Source organism: Malurus melanocephalus, unplaced genomic scaffold, assembly GCF_030028575.1.
Source record: "Malurus melanocephalus ecotype Western Australia unplaced genomic scaffold, MMel_1.1 scaffold_70, whole genome shotgun sequence".
NCBI classification, from domain to species: domain Eukaryota; kingdom Metazoa; phylum Chordata; class Aves; order Passeriformes; family Maluridae; genus Malurus; species Malurus melanocephalus.
The window spans coordinates 2,567,320-2,592,841 of NW_026623302.1; the positions used below are offsets into that span (position 1 = coordinate 2,567,320).

A 25,522-nucleotide genomic window follows, 5' to 3' on the forward strand; every position below is an offset into this window, starting at 1 on the left:
GGCATTGTGAATCATCTCTTTATCTCACAATTGCAAGTGATTGCTTTAGTACATTTGTTTTAAACCAGATTATATCAGTTKAAGTGTCTAACCTCAAGCATACTGTAGATCATATAATTTCATCATGTGTTTCCTGATTCTTAATTAATAGTTTATGGTTGTGTCAATGTGGAAATAGTAATGCTTTCTTTGTGGACTTACTGAAGTACTGCCARTCATGATCAAAAGACTTGGTAAAGGAGTTTGTTACATCTATAGATAAGATACCTCTATGTTTAATTGTCATCACTGTTAATTTTTTTGGCTTTTTTTTTATCAGTTTGTCTGCTCTTACCTTTCCATCGTTGTGTTTACCATTTGATTGGTAAATYTGAGGCCTGAATCTCAGAAGTATCTTCACGTAAACACAGTTCAGAAACCATTTCACTTGTTAGCTCACCTTGTACTAATACTATTTAAAAATAAGCTGTCCTTCAATATCTAGAAAATGTACTTTTCAGGAAAACATTCTTGTTTCTGGTTTGTTTTTTTTAATGACTTGATTCACCAGAATTCTTTTTTAGACTGAAGATATTAGAACTAGACTAGTAGAATATTATAACTCATAGTCCTGATTYGCTTTTCTTTATATCATTTATCATGGTCTTCACTCATTCAGTCTCTATTTCTTCTGTGTTCTGACCTTTTTCCCCTTCAGTCCTTTAAATGTTCTCTTTATTATTCTTTTTGTTGAGTTCTAAAGCTCCTCCTTTCTGTTTTGGTCATTCCTTCATTATCAAAAACAATAGAAAAATAAGGTAATTCTGAGGAAAGATGATAAAGTTTAAAAGTATGACAAAGCATCTGTGAAAAAAAAATTGGAAGAATTGAGTGACTTTTTGCATAAAGTAAAACATGTAAATATTAAAATAATATAAAGTGTATAGAAAATGTGAAATCTGGGACTTTGATTGAATATGAAGGACATCAAATTTGAAATTATTATAAAGAAAACCCTTATTTTAAAAAGCAGAACTTTCAAAGTCTTATCAGCACATTAGATGATGGATGTTGTGTTTATTAATGCAATAGAATGTGCTTGGTTTAGTTTTTTTTCCTACTGTTGATTTCCCTTAGTACTGTTTTTAAACAGAATGGAAAGTATTGAAAGTAATGACTACTACCAATTGTATATCCAAACAGGGAATATTCATGATCTAGGATAGAACCCTAAGGAGCTACTGTTTAATATTAACTTTCAAAGAACAGTAATATATAGGTATCAAGACAATCACAGTGAGATTGGATGGATGAAAATTTTATATAGGACAGCAATGTTTGTATTGAGAAATGCCTGTTCCGTGTGATGAAACCTTGAACTGACTTTCAAGATGTACTTTTCTGGACAATTTCCTCCAATTGAATGTCACAAAGCAATCTAAAAACATGCTTAAATTAAAAAAAAAAACAACAACAAAAAAACCCAGAGCAAAACAACCAAACCAAAATGCAGTATATGCTTGAATAAATCTTAAGCAGAAAAAGTAAAGGTGACAGAAATGGAAAAAACCCTGTATGTTATTAAACCAGTCCCTTGCTGAGTTCTAGGGCATTCCTTCCCTTCCAGGCTTGGTCTCAGAGSTGCAATGAAGACTTTCTAGTCTTTTTAGTTACTTGGAAGATTTTAGGTTACACATTTAACGTCTTGCTTTTGTCTCTCTTTTCTTCTGGCAGATTCTTTGAATGATGTTTTTCTAGGGACTTGTTCTTGGTAGTGTGCCTCTCATTCATTAGAACATATTTGGTAAATAAATATGATGAGAATCTTCTAAGTGTTCTAGAAATTCTTAAATACTATTAGATAATCCTTTACAAGATTCAAGTGTCCTACTTTTCATTGTACCTCCTTCTAAATTATTCTTCATTCTATGATTCTGCATAATTGTAAARTACAACTGCACTACCATAAAAGCTGTATGTTACTATAAATAATAAGTATTAGAGGGGATTTTTAGAGGTTTAAAAATATTAATCTGTTAAGAATTTTAYTTATATAGCTGTAGAAATTGCATCAGAGAGATTTCTGATACAGTGGCAGAAATAGAAATTTTCTCATATTATTTTTTTGAGATGATGGGATGCAACTGTTTTTATTGTGTTTTTCAAAGACAAATAGATCTTACTTTTAATCTCCTAAAGTATGAACTAAAATCTGAAKGTATTTGTCTACTTAGCAACTGTTTCTGTACTTAGTGTATTAATACGTAGCTCACAGAATGTTTTCTAAAAATAGATTTGATTATATTCTAGCCCAACAGCTTCTCTGGGGATTTTCAGGTATGGTTATTAATTGAACTTGTACTGGTTTGGATTGAAGCTTGATATTTGTGTGAATTTGGTGATTAGCTATTCCCATTAASTCAGGTTTCTTGTAAAAAACCTTGCCAAACAGAGCTGCCAAGAGACAGCAACCTAAGATAAAAAGATTTCTAAATACAGCTGAGAGGAAAATGCATATTGGTGAAGAAAACATAGTAATGACGTTACATGGAATTATCAGTCTTTTCACTGGTTTATTTATATATTCTTAAKAAATTTGCATGCAGAAAGATTTCCAGTAATTTAAGATCATGTATAATTTTAAAAACAATATTCTAACTTCTGTTCTCAAAGAAAAAAAAAGGGGATTTAAGTTTAGCTTTTAAATAGGTTTTCTTATCTTCCTTGTCCCCTTCTGCAAGTTTTCCTCACTTTCACAAAGCTGGTGTGTTTACTTGTTTTCTGTTCAATAGAGCTAACMGAATCCATAGCTTTGTAGGCATGCATGAAAGAAAAAAGTATTTTTCTGAGGGTTGTCTATAACTGCTCTTGATCTTTATTTGGGCTGTTGTCTTCAAGAAAATGGCARTGTTATCTAGATGCATGATGAAAGATCTGAAATTCAAATAGATTTCTTCCTTCCACTTCTGTCATTGTTTCTGATGTATTGGAAGGTAGTGGTATTTTTATATTGTGTGCTATTTTACCCCTAGAAGTTCTGTAGTTTTTAAGTATAAACTGTCCTAATGAGAATTAAGACAGGAATGTAAGGACATTTCTTTTAGTAAGAACTTCGATAGTAAGAATAAAAGCATATAGACTTAGTTTCAGTACTTCTGCACTTCTGAGTCTAGGTTTCTTGCCAGTTTTAGTTGTGAGATCAGCTGCCCCTGAGCCACTTTGCTATATCTAATAAATAATCTTTCAAATCTCTTTGAACATTTGCAATTATAGACAAATAATGGATTAGATTTTTATTTACCACTAGGCAAATAAGTAGGGTAAAGAATCAGCCAAACAAAAAAAAATGTTTGAAACATCACTTCACTTCTAAATTTCTGGTTGCTATGTATGCCTGAGAACTTTTGTGTTAAACTAACAAATGTAATAACATATTCATAATTTTCAATTTGTTTACATTTTTATACTAATGTGGAATGTATTTGCTTTTAATTAACTCCTGAAAGCAAAGGAAGCTGGTATATTCAGTCCTATTTAACAAATATMTTTTTCCCCACAAAAAGACAGGGCACAGATTAGACTTTTTATTTTCCTTTTTCTTTTCTTCCTGAARGCCTTTGCTAGGTAACTCTGCTCTGCGATTCTCACAGCTTTTCCCTGTTGCTGTAATTTCAGGGAGGCCATGCACTCAGCTGCAGCTCCTGAACCCAGAAAGGTTTGCCCGGCTCATTAAAGAAGTTATGAACAGCGTGTGGCCTGGGAGAGATGTGGTTGTACAATGGTATCCAGGTCTGGAAGAAAAAAAGCACCCCTCAGTTTCCTGGCTGAAGATGGTCTGGAAGAATCTATATATACATTTTTCTGATGACTTGAGTGTGTTTGATGAAATGCCGCTTATCCCCAAGGTGCTGCTGGAGGAAAATCAAACATCAGTGGAACTGGTTAGATTTAGGAATCCATCACCTATCATTCTAGAAGATGAATCTGAGACTCAGCTCCCAGAATATTTAGCTGATATTATTCAGAAAATTGGTGGAGTTGTACTTAAGAAACTGGATATTTCTATCCAACATCCACTTATAAAAAAATATGTGCATCCACCATTGCCAAGTGCTGTTTTACAAATAATGGAAAGAATGTCCTTACAGAAACTATGCAATCAGGTTGCGTCATTCCCATCGACACATAAAGATGCTCTTAGGGCATTCTTAGCTAGTTTAACAGATGCAAGTGAAAAAGAGARGAGAATTATTCAGGAATTGCAGATATTTAAAAAAATTGAAAAATCATGTGATGAATGTGTCCCTGTTTTTACTGGGCTAAAAGGCAGCAAGGTATTGCACCACACTGCCAAAATTCCTCCTGGTCCAAGATTTTCTGTTCCAATAATTGACGGCAGTGATGAAGCAACTATTCGCTTAGCTAATCTGCTGAAAATAGAACAGCTRAAGAGCACAGACTGCCTAAAGTTTGTTATAGAAGACATAAGAAGTGATTTTTATTCATATGATGAAATAGCACAGATAATGCAATGGGTTCTTGAAAATCTGACTTTTCTGAAAAATGAAAATACAGATGTGATAGATTGGCTGACCCCACTGAAGTTTATTAAGATTTCACCAGAAAACATAATGTCAGCAAATGAACTCTTTGATCCTGAGGTAGAACTTCTGCAACATTTGTTTTATGCTGAGGAGGAGAGTTGCTTCCCCCCTGTTATCTTTACATCCTCAGATATTCTTCATTCACTGAGACAAATAGGCYTAAAAAATGAAGCCCATCTTGAGGAAACTGATATCTTGAGAGTGGCAAAAAAAATTGAAAATTTACATGCTGACTCAAATACCGATCATGATTTGCTATTAAGAAAAGCTAGAACTCTCTTGACAATTTTGAACAAAAACCATACCCTGCTTCACTCATCTGAAACAAAAGCTGCAATGAAAAAGATAAAATGGATTCCTGCAAGTAAGGAAAGGCCTCCAAATTATCCAGGGTCCTTAGTTTGGAAAGGAGATCATTGTAGTCTGTGTTCACCACCAGAAATGTGTGATATATCACATGCAATTTTAGTTGGATCCTCAGTTCCTCTTGTGGAAAATGTACTGTTGGATATAGAAAAAGCACTTGGCATCCCCACCAAGCCCAGCATAAAAGCAGTCTTGAAACATTTCAAGGTGGTCGTTGATTGGCATAGCTCTAAAACYTTCAGTGATGAGGACTACTATCAATTTCAGCATATCTTGCTTGAGATTTATGGATTTATGCATGATCATCTAGAAGAAGGCAAAGAAGCTTTTAAAGCCCTGAAATTTCCMTGGGTTTGGACAGGTAAAACATTTTGTTCCCTCACACAAGCAGTTATTAAGTCAGTTCCTGATCTTGATCTCCAACCTTATCTACATTATGTGCCAAAAACGATGGCAAAGTTTCACCAGTTGTTTAAATGTTGTGGTTCGATTGAAGAGTTAACACCAGACCATGTTTCTATGGTTATTCAGAAAATATATCTGAAGAGTGAGCAGTCTCTCTCGGAACAAGAGAGTAAGCAAAGCCTTCACATAATGTTGAGCATCATAAGATGGCTGTACAGCAACCAGATCCCTGCGAGTCTGCATACGCCCATGCCGCTGTACAGTGGAAAACTTCCTTATAAACTTGCAATGAAGCCAATTCATGAGTGCTGTTACTGTGACATCAAAGTTGATGACTTGAATGATTTACTTGAGGATTCTGTTGAACCCATAATTTTGGTACATGAAGACATACCAATGAAAACTGCTGAGTGGTTAAATGTCCCATGCCTTAGTACAAGATTGATTAATCCAGAAAATATGGGCTTTGAGCAATCTGGGCAAAGAGAGCCTCTGACTGTAAGAATTAAAAACATTTTGGAAGAATACCCTTCTATTTCAGATATCTTTAAGGAGCTTCTTCAAAATGCTGATGATGCTAATGCAACAGAATGTAATTTCCTGATTGACATGAGAAGAAATATGGATATAAGAGAGAACCTTCTGGATCCAGGAATGGCAGCATGTCATGGTCCAGCTTTGTGGTCATTCAATAATTCAGAGTTTTCTGACTCTGATTTCCTAAATATAACTCGATTAGGAGAGTCTCTRAAAAGGAGTGAAGTTGACAAAGTAGGAAAATTTGGACTGGGATTCAATTCTGTTTATCACATCACTGATGTTCCTATTATTTTGAGCCGGGAGTTCATGATTATGTTTGATCCAAATGTCAACCATATAAGTAAACATATCAGAGATAAATCTAACCCTGGCATCAAAATCAACTGGAGTAAACAACAGAAGAGATTGCGAAAATTTCCAAATCAGTTTAAGCCATTCATAGGAGTTTTTGGTTGCCAGCTACCATTGACRGTAGAATCTCCCTACAGCTACAAAGGAACACTTTTCAGGCTGTCCTTTAGGACACAGCAGGAAGCTAAAGTGAGTGAAGTCAGCAGTGCATCTTACAATACAGCAGACATTTACTCTCTTGTGGATGAATTTAGCATTTGTGGTCATAGACTGATAATATTTGCTCAGAGTGTAAATTCAATGGTGTTRAAATACTTGAAAATTGAAGCAGACGATCCTGGCGTGGCACAAGATGTTGTCACTATCAGAAAAAATCTGTGCTCTTCCAAAGCCTTGACTGCACCAAATGTAAGTGTTCTAAAGGAAGCAGCTAAACTCATGAAGGCCTGCAGCAGCAGTACTAAAAAGCTTCCCACTGAAACACCAAAGTCATCCTGTATCCTACAGATAGTAGTAGAAGAATTTCACCATGTATTTAGGCGGATTGCTGATTTACAGTCTCCACTTTTCAGAGGTACCGAAGATGATCCAGCTGCATTCTTTGAAATGGCTAAATCAGGACAGATGAAAAGATCAGGTGATGAATTGCCACAGAAAACAGTAGATTCAACAACGTGGCTTATATGTTCTTGYATGGATGTTGGAGAGGCTTTGAAATTTTCCTTGCATGACAGTGGACGGAGACTAGGCCTAGTTCCCTGTGGTGGTGTAGGAGTCCTGTTGTCTGAAACGCAGGATCAAAAATGGATTGTGAAACCCAATTGCAACAACATAGGTGAAGTATTCTGCTATTTACCTCTGCGGATAAAAACAGGCTTACCTTTTCACATAAATGGCTGCTTTGCAGTTACTTCAAATCGGAAAGAGATCTGGAAAACAGACACAAAAGGAAGATGGAATACAGTATTCATGAGGAATGTTATTGTAAAAGCCTACATAGAGGCCCTTTGTGTTTTACGTGACATGGCAATCAATGGTGAGCTAGTTGACTACAGTTACTCTGCAGTGTGGCCAGATCCTGATTCAGTTCACGATGATTTTTCTGTTATTTGTCAAGGGTTTTATGAGGACATAGCTCATATGAAAAGCAAAGAAGGGATCAAAGTGTTTTCTGATGGTTCGTCTTGGGTTTCCATGAAGAATGTAAGGTTTTTAGATGACTCCATACTGAAACGGCCAGATGTTGGGCCATCAGCCTTCAAGATCTTTCTGAAGTACCTTAAAAAAACTGGTTCTAAAAATCTGTGTGCTGTAGATCTCCCATCCTGGGTAAAGACAGGATTTGAAGAAGCGGGATGCAAATACATATTATTGGAGAACACTTTCTCTGAGAAACAGTTCTTTTCTGAGGTATTTTTCCCTAATGTTCAGGAGATTGATGCAGAGCTGCGTGATCCTTTAATGCGTTACGTTCTCAATGAAAAAATTGAGGAGTTCTCAGGAATTCTTCGTGCTACTCCATGCATTCCTTGTTCATTGGATGGACATTCTTTAGTTACACCATCAAGACTGATCCATCCTGAAGGAAGAGTTGCAAAGTTGTATGATGCTGAGGATGGAAGATTTCCTTACGGTACCACTCAGGATTACCTTAACCCTGTTATTTTGGTTAAACTTGTTCAGTTGGGAATGGCTAAAGATGATATTTTATGGGAAGATCTGATAGAACGTGCAGAGTCAGTAGCTGAAATTAACAAGACTGATCATGCTGCAGCTTGTCTCAGGAGCAGTATAATATTGAGTCTTATTGATGAAAAACTAAAATCTAGAGATCCTAGAGCTAAAGAATTTGCTGCAAAGTGTCAAAACATTCCTTTCCTTCCTTTCCTTAGCAAACCAGCAGGTTTCACACTGCACTGGAAAGGTAGTGATTTTCAGTCTGAAGCGATGTTTTCAGCAAATGATCTTTTCACTGCTGATCATCAAGATAYAGTTTGCCTCACACAACCAATTCTTAATGAAAATTCCCACTCTTTTAAAGGTTGTGGTACTTTGTCATTAGCTGTCAAAGAATTTTTGGGTTTACTGAAGAAACCAGCTGTTAATTTAGTCATAAATCAATTAGAAGAAGTTGCAAAGTCATTTGATGGAATCACGTTGTATCAAGAAAATATCACTAATGCTTGTTACAAATATCTGCATGAAGCAATGTTAGAGAGTGAATCAACAAAAGCCATGATAATTGAACAGCTAACAAACTGTAGTTTTATTTTGGTTGAGAATGTGTATGCTGATCCGTCAAAAGTGTCTTTTCATTTGAATTTTGAAGCCTCACCCTATCTCTATCAGTTGCCTAACAARTATAAAAATAGTTTCCGTGAGCTGTTTGAAAGTGTGGGTGTAAGACAGGCTTTTACAGTTGAAGACTTTGCTGTAGTTCTGGAATTAATAAATCAGGAAAGAGGGACCAAACAACTAACAGAAGACAACTTTCAGCTCTGCAGGAGAATAATTAGTGAAGGAATATGGGGCCTCATTAGAGAGAAGAAGCAGGAGTTTTGTGAGAAAAAGTATGGTGAGATTTTATTGCCAGATACTCATCTTGCACTTCTGCCTGCAAAATCATTGTGTTACAAYGACTGTCCATGGATTAAAGTTAAAGACACAACTGTTAAATATTGTCATGGCGATATTCCAAGAGAAGTTGCTGTGAAGCTTGGAGCAATACCAAAACGCCATAAAGCCTTAGAAAGATATGCATCAAATATCTGTTTTACTACCCTTGGAACAGAATTTGGCCAGAAGGAAAAATTGACTAGTAGGATTAAAAGCATTCTGAATGCTTACCCTTCAGAAAAAGAAATGCTGAAAGAGCTCCTTCAGAATGCAGATGATGCAAAAGCTACAGAGATCTGTTTTGTATTTGATCCTAGACAGCATCCAGCCGATAGAATATTTGATGAGAAATGGGCACCACTTCAAGGGCCAGCACTGTGTGTTTACAACAATCAGCCTTTTACAGAAGATGATATTCGGGGAATCCAGAACCTTGGAAAAGGTACAAAAGTAGGAAATCCCTGTAAAACTGGACAATATGGTATAGGTTTCAATTCTGTTTATCACATTACTGATTGCCCTTCTTTCCTGTCTGGCAACGATATACTTTGTATTTTTGATCCTCATGCAAGATATGCACCAGGCTCAACGTCAACAAGTCCTGGTCGCATGTTTAGAGATTTAGATGCAGATTTCAGAACACAGTTCTCAGATGTACTGGATCTCTACTTAGGAAACCACTTTAAACTGGACAATTGTACAATGTTTAGGTTTCCTCTTCGAAACGGAGAAATGGCAAAAGTATCAGAAATTTCATCAGTTCCATGCTCAGATAGAATGGTCCAGAATCTTTTAGATAAGCTGCGTACGGATGGAGCRGAACTCTTAATGTTTTTGAACCATATGGAAAAAATTTCTATTTGTGAGATAGAAAAAACAACAGGAGCACTGAATGTCCTGTATTCTGTACAAGGCAAAATCACGGATGGAGACAGACTGAAACGAAAGCAATTCCATGCATCTGTAATCGACAGTGTAACTAAAAAGAAGCAGCTAAGTGAAATACCTGTGCAGCAGATTACTTACACAATGGATACTGAAGACTCRGAAGGAAATCTCACAACTTGGTTAATTTGTAACAGGTCTGGTTTCTCTGCCATGGAAAAGGTATCCAAAAGTGTGGTTTCAGCCCACAAGAATGAGGATATTACTCTTTTCCCTCGTGGTGGAGTAGCAGCTTGCATTACTCATAATTACAAAAAACCCCACAGAGCATTTTGTTTTTTACCCTTATCATTAGAAACTGGATTGCCTTTCCATGTGAATGGACACTTTGCTCTGGACTCTGCAAGAAGAAATCTGTGGCGTGATGATAACGGTGTTGGAGTAAGAAGTGACTGGAACAGTAGTCTAATGACAGCGCTGATAGCACCGGCCTATGTTGAACTGCTGATCCAACTGAAGAAGAGGTATTTTCCAGGCACTGACCCTACGGTATCAGTGCTGCAAAACACACCTATTCATGCCGTGAAAGACACTTTAAAAAAGTTTTTATCATTTTTTCCAGTTAATAGACTTGATATTCAGCCAGATTGGTATTGTTTAGTGAAAGCAGTTTACAGTTGCATTTATGAAGATTTGAAGCGTCTTTTACCAGTTATGAGAGCTCCAAATGTTGATGGTTCTGATTTGCATTCTGCTGTTATCATCACATGGGTTAACATGTCTACTGTGAACAAAGGCAGACCATTCTTTGACAATTTGCTACAAGATGAATTGCAGCAYCTCAAAAATACAGAATACAACATCACAACACGGAAGACAGTGGCAGAAAATGTTTACAGACTAAAGCATTTRCTCTTAGAAATTGGATTTAATTTGGTATATAACTGTGATGAGACTGCAAATCTCTACCACTGTTTAGTAGATGCAGATATTCCTGTCACCTATGTGACACCTGCTGATGTCCGATTGTTTTTGATGACATTTTCTTTTCCAGACTCTAATTGCCACATTGGAAAGTTACCCTGTCGTCTTCAGCAGACAAATTTGAAACTCTTCCATAGTCTCAAACTCCTGGTTGACTACTGTTTCAAAGATGCAGAAGAAAATGAAATCCAAATTGAAGGTTTGCCACTCCTTATTACTCTTGACAATGTTCTGCAAGTTTTTGATTCAAAGAGACCGAAGTTCTTGACAACGTACCATGAACTGATTCCATCTCGCAAGGATCTCTTCATGAACACATTGTATTTGAGATACAACAATATTCTGCTCAGCAGTGAAGTAGCAAAAGTCTTTGATATCAGAAGTTTTGCTGAATTGTTATCATCTGTGCTGCCTAGAGAATATAAAACTAGAAATTGTATGAAATGGAAGGAAAACTTTGCAAGTGAGTCTTGGCTTAAAAGTGCCTGGCATTTTATCAGTGAGWCTATAAATATTAAGGAAGAGCAAGAAGATTCACAAGCGAAATTCGATGGCGTTGTTGAAACTTTGAAAGACTGGACTTTGCTCCCAGGTATAAAATTTACTGTCTCAGCCAATCACCTTGTTGTGCCAGAGTGTGATGTTTTGCTGCCACTCAGCATTATGCATATAGCTGTGTTTCCAAATGCTCAGAGTGATAAAGTCTTCCATGCTTTGATGAAAACAGGCTGTATTCAGCTGGCATTGAACAAAATCTGCTCCAAAGACAGTGCTTTAGTGCCTTTGTTATCGGGACGTACAGCAAACATAGATAATCCTTCAAGCATTCTGAAAGCCATACAATACATGGTACAGACATCAACTTTTAAGACTGAAAAATTAGCAGAAAGTGACTTTGAGGCTCTCTTAATGTACTTCAACTGCAACTTATGCCATTTGACATCTCAGGATGACATTAAGATTTTAAAGTCTCTTCCATGTTACAAATCAATCAGTGGCCGATACATTAGCATTGCAAAATATGGGACGTGTTATGTCCTCACAAAAAGCATCCCATCAATAGAAGTAGACAGATGGACACAATCGACTTCATCAGCTTTTCTTGAGGAGAAGGTTCATTTGAAAGATTTGTATACTACGCTTGGCTGCGTCTCTGTGGATGATCTTGAAGTGTACTTGAAACATCTTTTGCCAAAAATTGAAAGTCTGTCTTATGATGCAAAATTAGAACATTTGATCTACCTAAAGAATAGGCTAACTAGCATTGAAGAAATTTCAGAAATAAAAGAACAGCTATTTGAAAAGCTTGAAAGCATTTTGATCATTCATGATGCAAGCAACAGGTTAAAACCTGCAAAGTACTTTTATGACAGGACTGTAAAAGTCTTTGAAGTTATGCTTCCTGAAAAATTCTTTATACCTCAAGAGTTTTTTAAGAACCTGGAGCAACTTACAAAGCCAAAAAATCAAKCTACATTCCTTCCATCATGGATAACTTTCCTACGATGTATTGGATTGAAATTCATCATTTCACAGCAGCAGTTACTGCAGTTTGCTAAGGAAATCAGCATGCGAGCAAACACAGAAAACTGGTCTAAAGAAACATTACAGAATACTGTCGATGTCCTCCTCCATCATATATTTCAAGAAAGAACTGACCTTTTTTCAGGAAATTTTCTGAAAGAATTGTCTTTAATTCCTTTTCTGTGCCCTGAAAGAGCTCCAGCAGAATTTGTGAGATTTCATCCTCAGTATCAAGAAGTTAATGGGACACTTCCTCTCATACGATTCAATGGGGCACAGGTGAATCCTAAATTCAAGCAGACCGATGTGTTGCAGTTGCTGTGGACATCATGTCCCATTCTTCCTGAGAAAGCAACACCATTAAGCATCAAAGAACAAGAGGGAAGTAGTCTTGGTGCACAAGAACAGCTTGAGCAAGTTTTAACCATGCTGAATGTTAATTTGGACCCTCCTCTGGACAAAGTTATCAATAACTGCAGGAACATATGCAATATAACAACTTTGGATGAGGACATGGTGAAAACTAGGGCCAAGGTCCTAAGAAGTGTTTATGAGTTTCTTAGTACAGAGAAGAGGGAATTCCGCTTTCAGCTTCGAGGAGTTTCTTTTGTAATGGTGGAAGAAGGTTGGAAGCTCCTAAAGCCTGAAGAGGTGGTAATAAATCTTGAGTATGAATCTGATTTTAAACCTTATCTTTACAAACTTCCTTTAGAACTTGGYACGTTTCATCAGTTATTTAAACATTTGGGTACTGAAGATATTATTTCAACAAAGCAGTATGTTGAAGTTCTAGGTCGCATATACAAGAGTTCAGAGGGAAAGCAGTTGGATCCTAACGAAATGCGCACAGTTAAAAGAGTAGTTTCAGGCCTGTTCAAAAGTCTTCAGAATGATTCTGTAAAGGTCAGGAATGACCTTGAGAATATGAGGGATTTTGCCCTTTACCTTCCCAGTCAAGATGGTAGGCTGGTAAAGTCTAGTATCTTGGTTTTTGATGATGCACCCCACTACAAAAGCAGAATCCAGGGTAACATTGGTGTGCAGATGCTTGTTGATCTTAGCCAGTGTTACTTGGGCAAAGACCACGGCTTTCACACTAAATTGATAATGTTATTCCCTCAGAAACTGAGGCCTCGCTTACTTAGCAGTATTCTCGAAGAACAGTTGGATGAAGAGTCTCCCAAAATTTGTCAGTTTGGAGCGTTATGTTCTTTGCAGGGAAGATTACAGCTGCTGTTGTCTTCAGAGCAATTCATCACAGGGCTCATTAGGATTATGAAGCATGAAAATGACAATGCTTTTCTGGCTAATGAAGAAAAAGCAATAAGACTTTGCAAAGCTTTGCGAGAAGGTTTGAAAGTTTCCTGTTTTGAGAAGTTGCAAACAACATTAAGAGTTAAAGGGTTTGCTCCTATTCCCCACAGCAAAAGTGAAACGTTTGCTTTCTTGAAGAGATATGGAAATGCGGTAATATTGCTTTACATACAGCATTCTGACAGCAAGGACATAAATTTCCTCTTAGCATTAGCCATGACCTTAAAATCTGCAACCGACAATCTGATTTCTGATACCTCATATTTAATTGCCATGCTGGGTTGTAATGATATTTATCGGATCAGTGAGAAGCTTGACAGTTTAGGAGTAAAGTATGACTCTTCTGAGCCTTCAAAACTTGAACTGCCAACACCTGGCACTCCTATACCAGCTGAAATTCACTATACACTTCTCATGGATCCAATGAATGTATTTTATCCTGGCGAATATGTYGGTTACCTTGTTGATTCTGAAGGTGGTGATATATATGGATCATATCAGCCAACTTACACCTATGCAATCATTGTGCAAGAAGTAGAAAGAGAAGATGGTGAAAGTCACAGTTTTCTAGGGAAGATTTACCAGATTGATATTGGATATAGTGAATATAAAATAGTGAGCTCTCTTGACTTGTACAAATTTTCCAGACCGGAGGAAAGTTCTCATGGCAGGGATAGCGCACCTTCTACCCCAACCAGCCCTACAGAATTTCCAGCACATGGTCTGAGGGCAATTCCACCTATCTTCACTGGTAGAGAGAGCCACAAAACAACGTCCTCAAAACACCACTCTCCAAAAAAGATAAAGTCAAACTTATTGCCAGAAATATTACGAGAAGTGACATCTGTGATTGAACAGGCTTGGAAGCTTCCAGAATCTGAAAGAAAAAAGATTATTAGGAGGCTGTATCTTAAATGGCATCCAGATAAAAATGCAGAGAATCTTGATATAGCTAATGAAGTTTTCAAACATTTRCAGAATGAGATTAACCGGATGGAAAAACAAGCCTTTATGGATCAAAATATGGACAGAGCCTCAAGAAGACCATTTTCATCCTCTGCTTCTCGATTTCAGTCAGATAAATTTTCATTTCAGAGATTTTACACCTCATGGAATCAGGAAGCAACAAGCCACAAGTCCGAAAGGCAGCAGTATAAAGAGAAGTGTCCCTCTTCCACGGGCCCGTCTTTCTCGCAGCGCTTTTTCGTCCCACCTACGTTCAGGTCTGTTGGCAATCCTGTGGAGGCACGTCGATGGCTTAGGCAGGCCCGAGCCAACTTCTCAGCTGCACGAAATGACCTTCATAAAAATGCCAATGAATGGGTGTGCTTTAAATGCTACCTTTCTACTAAACTAGCCTTGATTGCAGCCGATTATGCTGTGAAGGGCAAGTCAGACAAAGATGTAAAACCCGCAGCTCTTGCACAAAAAATAGAGGAGTACAGTCAGCAACTTGAAGGACTTTCAAATGATGTTCAGACATTGGAGGCTTATGGAGTAGATAGCTTAAAAACTAGGTATCCCGACTTACTTCCTTTTCCACAGATTCCCAATGATAGGTTTACTTCAGAAGTKGCTATGAGAGTAATGGAATGCACTGCTTGTATCATAATAAAACTTGAAAACTTCATACAACAGAAAGTATAAATGATTTGAAGAGGTTAGGGAACTGTTTTGTCAAGAGTTTAGGTGTTCCATGTGATGGGATACAAATGCAATTGTTCAGATTACGGAACATCCGAGAAGTTACATGTTGCCAAGCAGTTTAGAAGTGTAGTGCACAAAGGTGGATGTACCAAGAACTTTGAACTGAAATTTACTTAAATGGGATTTTTTTCTTAACTGAGCCTGCTGTTAAGCAAACTGTAAATCATGAATATTTTTTAGAATTTGCAAGGAATTGAGCTKCAAAAATTAGATATATGCACAACATTGTGATTAATTGGCATATTATTGAACTGTACTTTATATAACCAAAGCTTAGCTTTCTGTTAGATAAAGCCTGTAATTATAACTCCTTATTAGATTTATTTCATTTAATGTAATGTTTCTGAAAGGTTAATGTCTGTTTTCAATGTACTAACCTTAAGACTGGATATACAATGAAATGGGAGATGGGGTGGAAGTTAAAATAGCTTTGGAGGTATTGCTCCAAAGCATGTCTGTATTTTTTTGTGTTCTGWGGACATTCATGTCACTCATAGTAATTCTCTTACCAGCTGGATCTGATTATAAATTTTCTGCAGCATCACATTGTAAACATTTAAAGGATAGGTTAGTACCTGTAAACTGGTACAGTTATTTAAATGCTGAATAATGATACTTGATTTAACATGCTACGTCATGTCATGCATTGATTGCATTTACTTTATTATAAAATAATGAAGTATTTAATTTACTTTTTGTTCTAGAGCCTGACATCTTTTGTTTAATGAAAAATGCATGTGGATGATATAAAATCAGTGAACATTATTATATGGTGTTTTATGATTGTTTTTGAACTCCAAAATTCAGTTTTCAGATGTCTAAATGCTTAAGTTTCTTTTTTTCCCCTGYGTGTGTGCCTTTGTGTGTGTACATATATACATATATATATATATATTTCTCCACAAACATTAGTAGTAGTCCAATTCTGTAACTCATTTTTGGTGTACACAGAGCACTGTTTTTTTGTTACATGTTTAAAGGTGCTGCAATGTAATGCTGGTTTTATTTTGTTATTCACTACAGCCCTTGAGAAATCTGATTATTAGTTCACACTCTTTCTTTTACAGTTTGTAATACTTTTGGTAGTGTCATGCAGTATGTTCAACATTAGCTTTTTGTAAAAAAATTTTTAAAAAATAAAAAATGAAGGATAATGCTAAATGGAAGGATTTTTCTTTGCTGGATCAGCCACATTAAACATAAATATTAAACATTTTCCAGTGGCATGCTATTACAATTGTCTACTGTTGTAACTGCTGTTACAATAAAGTCTACTTGACAGCACAGTGAAACTGCGATTTAACTTACCGAATACAAAGGAAAATATACAACACCAAGCTTGCAGGGCTGATACAACTGTGATAGTGTTGTAATACAAAAATAAAAAATCACTAGGAGGTCTGCTTCATTTTTCAGTAAATTATAAAGRCCTTGTTCTTGAAAAAATGTGACATTTGAAAAATGATACTGCTTCTGATTGTGAAGCCCTATTATTATTTCTGCTATTAAATAAAGTGCCATAATTTTGATAAAGAAAAATGCAAACATATATTTCACTGGGATGTGTTTTGGTTTTACAATGTAGGCTAACTTTAGCTATTATTTGAAGCTTTCATGTAAGTAAATACATAGTCTTTTTTCAATTAATTCTAAATTATTGTACAAATATTAAAATACTATTGGAAAGGAAACATGCTTATTTTCTTGCAATGACAAATGTTTGCAGTTTTCTCGAAGAAATTGTACATTTGCTGATTTTTTGCAATAAATAGCATGTAAGTAAAACACAAATCCTGGTGTGCCATGAAATAAATCAGTTTAGTTATTTCCCCATGTTTTTGAAATAGATGCCTTTGTGATTCTTGCTTTTTCTTTTAAGTCAGATGAATAGTATTCAGGGTAAGCAAAATACTTGAAARGGAAACAGTTCTCATGCTTTTCATTTTAAATGGAGCTAAAACATAAGATATCATGGCAGCATGCAAAAGTGTAACAGGAGCACTGTGAACACTTTCCTGTTTTTAAGTGAGTTCTTGAGGAAGAAAATCTTTTAAGTGTATAACTGTGTTTCATAAGCAACTTATATTGCCTCACCAGTATTATTATTATGAACTGTYAAAATGGCTGTGCAGAACTACTAAACTATTGTGTTATAATTTTTGTTTATTATGTATATATTGTTGAGCACTGACACTTTGAGAAAGAAAATGATTCCAGTTCTTAGGAAGCTAATGGTCTGAAGCAATGTTAAATACTGAACCAAGCTGAGAAAGAAAACTTGAATGACACAGAAAAACTAATTTATTCTATTATTCTTGTATTTAAATGCACAAAATTTATATATAGCTTCAGAGATACATGCAAGAGTAGTGTCTCAGTTGGAAGTGTCATAATTTCTTATTTGCTTAACTCACTGTAACAGCTAGCCTAAATAAAGAGACTATGAGACCAGGAAACCATATTCTGATAGAACATGGTTTTGTAAGTGCCATTTAATTCCTGATTAAAAATAAAAATAAATAAATGCTTAATTGATTCTTTTGGCTTAGCTGGGAGACTTGGAAATGTGTCTAAGTCAGGTATGGAAGCTTAGAATAGCTAGGATATGATGATTCTATAGTAAGGGTCTGTAGAAGTAAATGTTAGCATGTAGGTTCCAGAAAAATACATTTAAATATATTATCTCCTGCTTCCACAGGTTCCAGCAGTTATCTAGGAAATGCAGCTTCAGTAGCTTTGTCTCCCAAGATTAAAATTGAGGAGTTTTAACAAAAAGTCAGTGGTATAGGAAACTTATTTAAGTAGACATTGGGCAGCTAAGGAAGTGCAGCTGGAGTAAGCCTTGATAGGCTACTATCTTCTTGTGCTTTAAAAGCTTTCCTCTCAAACARTGACATATACAGCTATTCTAAAAAGCACTGGACACTTGCCTCAGTAATTAGTGACAAGAAAAATACCTTATTTGTTTGTTTGTTTGGGGTTTGTTTTGTTTTTGTTTTTTGTCAAGGAAATATTTTTGTGTAGCTGACTACAAGAAAAATAAATGTTTTGTTGTATAAAAAATGTAGCTTTGCAATATTTGTACTCAGATCATTATCAGTAAAGATACTGTAATGATTTGTGAAATAGGATTTAAAACTTACTATAATGATTGCATTCACTTGGTACTAGTATACTTGGATTGCTTTAAACAAGGCTGTAATTATTCTAATTTCTCAGCTAAAGTAGAGGAGGTTAGTACCACCTATGAGATTTTCTGTTGCTGGATCTAACTACTTTGAGAAAGGCTGGATTGGTCTTGTGGAACAAATAGTTCCACAACTAATAGTTGAAAAATAATTAGTTCAAACTAGTAGTTTGAACTAATAGTCCAAAAATAATTAAACTTGGCAACCGAAGTAAGTCTTTTCATTTGAAAAAGACACACATTTTATCACATGAAGGGATATATCCAAGAATTTTTAATCAAAACTGTTTATCTTTTCTTTGGTTTGTTTTCTGGATGATTAATTCAGTAGCGCTGGCGTAATTTCTTTGTTTACTTTGACCTACTACTGATTAAGACAAAGGAATGAGAGATGTCCACTGAAAATTAATTGTAAAGCATTTTCTAAATTCTGCGAAGTACCTTTTTAGTTGGGACTAAGATTTTTGTTCATATTTTTAAATAACATACATTTTACATTCTTATTCTTGAGAAAATAATTTTGTTTTGAAAATGAAAACATTGATTTAAGCTGTGTTTCATTTGAATACAAAAGGAGAAGCAGACTTTTCAAAATGTATAAAGTTTATTCATGAACTCAGTTTCCAATTCTTGCAATTTCCTTTTGCATAAAGCTRTATAAAGATAGACAAATGTAAATACCACATGATTGTGAAATGGAAACAAAAAGTGTCATGTTTGGGCAATCACCAGTGAAGTTTTATGATCCTTTTTCCACCGTGTAACAATTATAACCAGTTACAAGAACTGCTGTAAATAATTCTTCTTGAGGGAGTAAATATGCAAACAAATCAGTTCACTATGCTGGTAGTGATTTTTTTCTCTTTTCCATTTGGATAATACTTTTGGAAATAAACTAGAGAACTGCATATTCTCACTTCCCTGTGCCATAATTTTCTGTTAATCTGTAACTGTTTACTGAAATTTGATTCAAGTAGAAACAGTAATTTTGAAGTACTAAAGAGAGAGGGAAAGACATGGAGATATCAGAAATGATAATTTAGTGATGTATAAACTGTATTGAGATTACCAGCAATTTGATTGTAGTATCAGCTGATTACTCTGGTGAATTTAACATAAATTTTGTTTCTCTACTAACCACATCTAAAAGAAGAAAATACTCAGTGACAAGATGTTGCTTTAAGAACAGTGCACAACCGCAACAATACTTCTGATGTCAATGTTATAGCACAATGAAAAGAATAATGAAATTTAAGCAATGAAAAGGGTCATGTTGGTGATTCGGATGATGTCAGTGCTGAAGGTACAGCAGATCTTTAGTTTTTGGTGCTACTCAGAATCTACCTGTGAACTGAAGCAAGTCCAGAAGGTTTATCTCCACAAGAAAGGTGGTAGTTATTGCAGTGTCTGAATGAGGTGCCATAATGCTTAGTAGTGTTACCAGCCAGGGGACTACACCGTGATTTTCCTAGCTCTTTAGGGGTCAGGTTGTTCTTGCCTGGAAAGCCTCAGTTCATCCCTTGCTCTGAATTGGCAGATCACATTTGAAAATGTGCCCCCAAACAAAAGCTTAATATATATATAATATATATATTTTTAGTATAATTTAAAATGCTGTGCTTCAGTTGCCAGCAGAACAAGCAGATTGTAACTATTTTGCAGTATCTKGATAATGTTTAGGGATTAGATTAGTTGAATGATTAGTTCATTCATTAGGTGAATGATTAGTTTGATACCCCATGGAAGTGGGCGTATGGTCCTTGATAGCAGAACAATGGCTGAAATTTCTAAGGACTCAAGTCCCAGTTTTGCTGTTAATACTACACCCATAGGAGTCTGTTGACATTGCAGTCCTCCAAGTTACTGGTAGCAACAGTATTTAGATATCTCGCACATGCAAAGGTATTTGCTGACCTTTATTTCAATGCTCCTATTTGTGTCCAATGAATAAGATAAGTCTGCTCATAATTTGGTCTGTAGAAGCTTGGGCAAGGAGTTGGAACCACCCAAACTGATTTTAAAGGAATACTGAAGACAGGTTTCTGTTTAAAGTGTGCCTCAGCTGAGGGTTTAGTTGTAAAGACAAATATAGTAAAGAGATACAGTTGTGGAGAGACACTTTTCTTTCCTTATGACCAACAGCCTTGGACTCATTCCTGGAGACAGGAGGGAGTGAATCCAAGCCCGAGAAAAGGGAATTTCAGATATGGAAGATGTGTGGCTTCCTGTTTCTCCCACAGGCAGTGCAGTATAACAGCAACTGGAGCACTCTCCAGTTAAAATATAAGACCTTGCTTCAGTCCTTCAATTCACCTTAAGCGTTTCCTRCTTGCACTGCCTACAAGCTCCTCCAGCTTGCATTCATTGCTGAGGGCTCCTCCCTGCTGCKGAAGGGCAGTTCCAGTTCTGTACGTCAGACTCTTGGAGAAATTGCAAAGGGACTGCCCTGGGCTTTATCAAATAACATTACCTGGGGACTCTTTCTCAGCGTAGAGTTYTGTGTGTACCGGAGATCTCATCTGAGTGTTGGATTTCTTCCCTTGTTCACCAAACCTGAAGTAGCAAGTTTAAAAAAAGTTAGTAATTCTTTTGTTCTGATTTTCCTGATGATGATTTTTTATTCCCAAAAGATGGATATTCTGTGGTTTACTAAAACTGGGTTAAAATCCTTCTGTAAATAGACATGAAGGCACTAAGTGATAGCAGCTCCTTCCTGGATAATATCAAGTATATACRAAACAGCATCAAAGGAATTACAACCCCATGAGATTAAAGCGACARACTACTAAATACAAACCTTACTACCCAGAGGTGTTGCAAACAATTTATTTGTGTTCAGTGCAACACTGTACAGGAAAATAGGTCTGCAGTCATGTTTCTTTACAAGGCCAATAAACTGTTTGTCAGCTCTGGTGAGCATTTATTTTGTATACAAAGTCCTAATGTAAAAAATAATAAAGAGCAGTTTTAATCCTCTGTTTGTGATGGAGTCCCCCTCTGACAKGATCAGAAATACCAGTCAACATGTGTGGATGGAAATTAAATATTCCTCTTAATTGAAATCTGTGGGCTGCATAAAAGGATTTTTTCCCAGCTCCCCACACAGTTCCTTGTGTCAGACAATCTGAAGACAGATTTTTTTTTTCTTTTTACTAGTCCAGCTGGCAGAACAGATTGCCTTGTTGAATTAGCATGTCCTAAATTAAAAAAGGATTTAAATGAATGCAGGCAGTAAAACAAACAATTGCTATTATAAAATATACTAACATATTTCTCTGTTGTATAGTGAATGGATTTAAGAGACAGGGAGGGCTTAATGACTTCTGGAGCTTTTTGCATTAGTTAYTTTTATATGAATCTCAGTAATAAGCAAACCAGCATATATGTTGCCAAATTAAAATAGAAAACAATTAGCAAATTAAGACCTTTTACACAGAACTTATACAAATACCGCATTTTTTTATCTTGTGTTATTGCAATAACAAAATTGCATAGACCATTTGCTGGCACTTTCTGAATTCTCCAAGTAATGCTTTGTCTTACAAATAATTCAAGTAGTTCCCTCAATTTAATTTCACCCACTAATACAGTAAGTGTTTACACGTAGTAAGAGAAAAAACCCACGGATCTCAAAAATATCAACAACGACATAATCATCTGACTGAATAATAGTTCAGCAAGGAAACATATTTGTTTTATTATTTTTATGCTTTCTGTAAGGCTGTTTTCCAAGTGTTGCTGACAAAACACGTAATTTGATTCAAGTCATTTTTCTGAAATATCATTTGTGCTCTTCTTCCCCGTACACCCTGTAGTCCAGAACTGTAGATGCTGATTCGTTTCCTAAATTGGAGTACTTTGYTTTTAAAATTCTGAAGACTATGCTTTCGGCAATGCTCTTTAGCAGTAATACAAATTCTGCTGCGCAAGCGGGTGTGCGGCCTTTCCAGGTGCCTCACTGGCACACCCGGCTGTACTCCTGGCAAGTGGAGCCCACGCCGGCCACTGACAAGTAGAGCTTTCCATCTGGACACACGCAGATTTCATAGAGCCCCTGAGAAATCCCGGATCCACCCCTCACACCCTCRGGCAACTTAGGCAGGCGCACAGTTTCAGCATCGAGCAAAAGCTGTGGGGGAAAAAGCGGGACAAAGGGGCTCGTTAGAGATGATAAAGCAATAATGTTCCACAAGACAAGTTCAATTTGGCTAGGCAGAGGCTTAAAAATRTCTTGGCAAACATAAACACAAAACAGGGATAAGCTGGTGCCCACCCTCTTCATTAACAGAAAACTGGTGAAGTTCAGCAAGACTGAGTACAATGTCCTCTACCTGTGCTGGGGCAATCCCAAAAATGGATACAAGCAGGATGATGAATGGATTGAGAGAAGCCCTGAGGAGAAAGGTGTAGGGGTTTTGACAGATGAAAAATGATGTATGAGCCAGCAATGTGTTCTTCCCAGAAAATCAATCACATCCTGGGCTGGAACAGGAGCAGTGTGGGCAGCAGGGCAGGGAGGGGACTCTGCCCCTCTGCTCTCCTCTGCTCTGCTCTGGTGAGAGCCCACCTGCAGTGCTGCATCCAGATCTGGGGTCCCTGCACATGGACCTGTTGGARTGACTCCAGAGGAGGGCCATGAAGATGCTCAGAAGGATGGAGCGTCTCTTCTGTGAGGAAAAGCTGAGAGAACTGGGATTGTTCAGCCTGGAGAAGAGAAGGCTCTGGGGAGACCTTACTGCAGCCTTCCAGCACTTAAAGAGGGTCTGCAAGAAATCTGGGAAGGGAYTCTTTATCAGGGATACTGGTTTTAAATAGAAAGAAGAGAGATTTTGGATTAAGATATAAAAAAGAGCTTCTTCCAGTGGTGAGGCACGGGAACAGTTTGCCAGAGAAACTGTGGATGACCCATCCTTCARAGTGCTCAAGGTCAGGTTGGATTGAGCTCTCAGTAACCTGATCTGGTGGAAGTGTCCTTGCCCATGGCAGGGGAAGTTGGACCTGGATGATCTTTAAGATYTGTTCCAGCACAATTCACTCMCTCYATGATTCTAAGGTAAGTGACAGGGTCCCTGCCCACACACAGAATAGCAGCCAAGAGTGCTGCTGCTGGACCCAGGTGTGTCCTGGCCTGAATGCTGAGGCCTCACCGTTGAGCCCAGGATGGCTAAGGATGGACATGGGCTGGTCTGTAGTTCCTCTGTGGAAGAGCTGGGGCAGTACAGCCTTGCAGAGGGGATAAATAGGCTGCTGGATACTGCCTGCTGTTGATGATGGCTGCAGAGCTTCACTCCTTAATTCTGCCACTCTGGGGCTGCTTCTGGGCCAAGATTCCCCACTGGGATGCCTGCGGATCACTGTGCTAGTGGGGAGCTAAGTGCTATCTAAGTTTTATTAGAAAGCATTTCTCTAAGCTAATACAATATTATGTCTTACTGGTACTATTATGGTAGTATTACTGGTAGTATTATGTACGTAAATAAAAGTTTTATTATTTGTACTATTAATTTTAATATCCTAAAACCTGAGGAGTTACATAAACAGAACATGGAAAAAAAAGGCTTGAATTTATAGTCACACAAAAGATCAACCATAGTTACAAAAAAGAAGGGCTTGTACTCACCACACCATCACTGCTGTGTAGTTTGATATCCATCTGGGAAAGAGCTTCAATATTCCCAGCTTGTGCTTTGATGTTAATTCCTCGTGGTGCATCCATGCTCAAAGATCGAGTTGGTGATTCCAGCCTAAAAGCAGGAGCAGAAAATCAGACAGCAGCACAATCTCATATGTTCCTTTATTTTAGAAAAATAAGTGAACTTTGAACAAGCCCTTGCAGGCTCTTGCCTGAAGTAATATAAAAGATGCAGCTTCCCTTTTCTTCAGGCAGACTTGAAGGAAGCAGCTATTTGAAAACCCACGAAAACATCTCAAATGAAAAATAGARGTTTATTCATAATACAAATGAAAGGTATTATTTCATACATAACTGCAATATAAGAGTAATTTAATCTATTAAATTGAAAGCCAGTTTCACATTATTTAGTTTCAATTGGTTTTCATTTTTGATATTATAAAAGACATTGAAATTAATACAATTAATAAACTGGATTTTTTTAAAATCAATGAGAGTTTTGACACTGTTAGTAGTAGGACCAAGATTTCACTCAGTGTGTGTGTTTGTTGTTTAACCAGATGAMACCTGGAACTCAAAAACCATTAACTTTGAAATAAAATGAATAGAGCATAACAAGTTGAGCTGCAAAACCTGCAGTGTCACAAGATGGCAGGAAGGTACTGTATTATCTGAGTAATCACCTCATCACATCAGCTATGCAGGATTAAAGATTTTTATTTTTCAAAAAGATAAGACTCTGTTTCTTAAGAATCTCCATGCTACGTAGCAGGCATAGTAGTACTAATCAAAAGCCATGAACAGGAAAGAAAATGCCCAAGCTTAGCAACAAGCTAGTGATTACATTGCTTCTTTTGACCATTACCTGGAACTGCTCCATCTGGAAGCCCTGCAGGATCACAGCTGGCCCCTGTTAGGTTCTGATTGTGACTATTGACTCACCCTTCCCGATGACACCAGCTAACATTAAGCGAGTGAATATGAAGGTCAGAGAAAGTGAGACAACTGGCGGTGCCTGTTCTCATCAGTTTTTGCTTTCCTATTCCCTGGACACACCCCAAAAGATGCAGGTTGCATTCACACCGCCCTTGCTCCCAAGTCTGCCCATTCCACCCACTGTGTTTTCCAGACATGTAGAGGGCTGGATGTACATGCATGCACTCCCAGCAGATRCTGTGTTGGCTCCACAGCTGCCAGACCAGGTGATTGGGGGCTGTGCCCCAGCAGGTCCTTTACTGGGAAAGCATTGTGTTGTGAGTCCAGACTCCGACTGCCAGTCATTGGAAGAAATTAAATTATTTTACACACAATGCTGATGTAGCTGTCCAATTTACTATTTCAATTCTTCCTTTTTTTTTTTTTTTTTTTTTTTTTTTTTTCCTGTTACTTCAGTTAAGTATTTGATTTAACAAAGGTTTCTCTTTTTTT

The 25,522-nt window shown here is 36.9% G+C and overlaps 2 protein-coding genes across 4 annotated transcripts in view; one reads left to right on the forward strand and one right to left on the reverse strand.

Annotated features, from left to right (window-relative positions):
• The window catches only part of SACS (sacsin molecular chaperone), a 56,557-nt gene extending 37,521 nt beyond the window's left edge, over positions 1-19,036 (forward strand). For both annotated transcript variants that reach the window (XM_057366733.1, XM_057366734.1), the window contains one exon: positions 3,655-19,036. In XM_057366733.1, coding sequence (XP_057222716.1) covers positions 3,655-15,215 — 11,561 coding nt within the window. In that variant the 3' untranslated portion in view covers positions 15,216-19,036. The remainder of the gene's footprint in view (positions 1-3,654) is intronic.
• A 2,549-nt stretch (positions 19,037-21,585) lies between these two features.
• The window catches only part of SGCG (sarcoglycan gamma), a 104,767-nt gene continuing 100,830 nt past the window's right edge, over positions 21,586-25,522 (reverse strand). For both annotated transcript variants that reach the window (XM_057366736.1, XM_057366735.1), the window contains exons 8-9: positions 24,083-24,206; positions 21,586-22,591 (exon numbers count right to left, since the gene is read on the reverse strand). In XM_057366736.1, the coding sequence (XP_057222719.1) occupies positions 22,418-22,591; positions 24,083-24,206 (298 nt within the window). In that variant the 3' untranslated portion in view covers positions 21,586-22,417. The remainder of the gene's footprint in view (positions 22,592-24,082; positions 24,207-25,522) is intronic.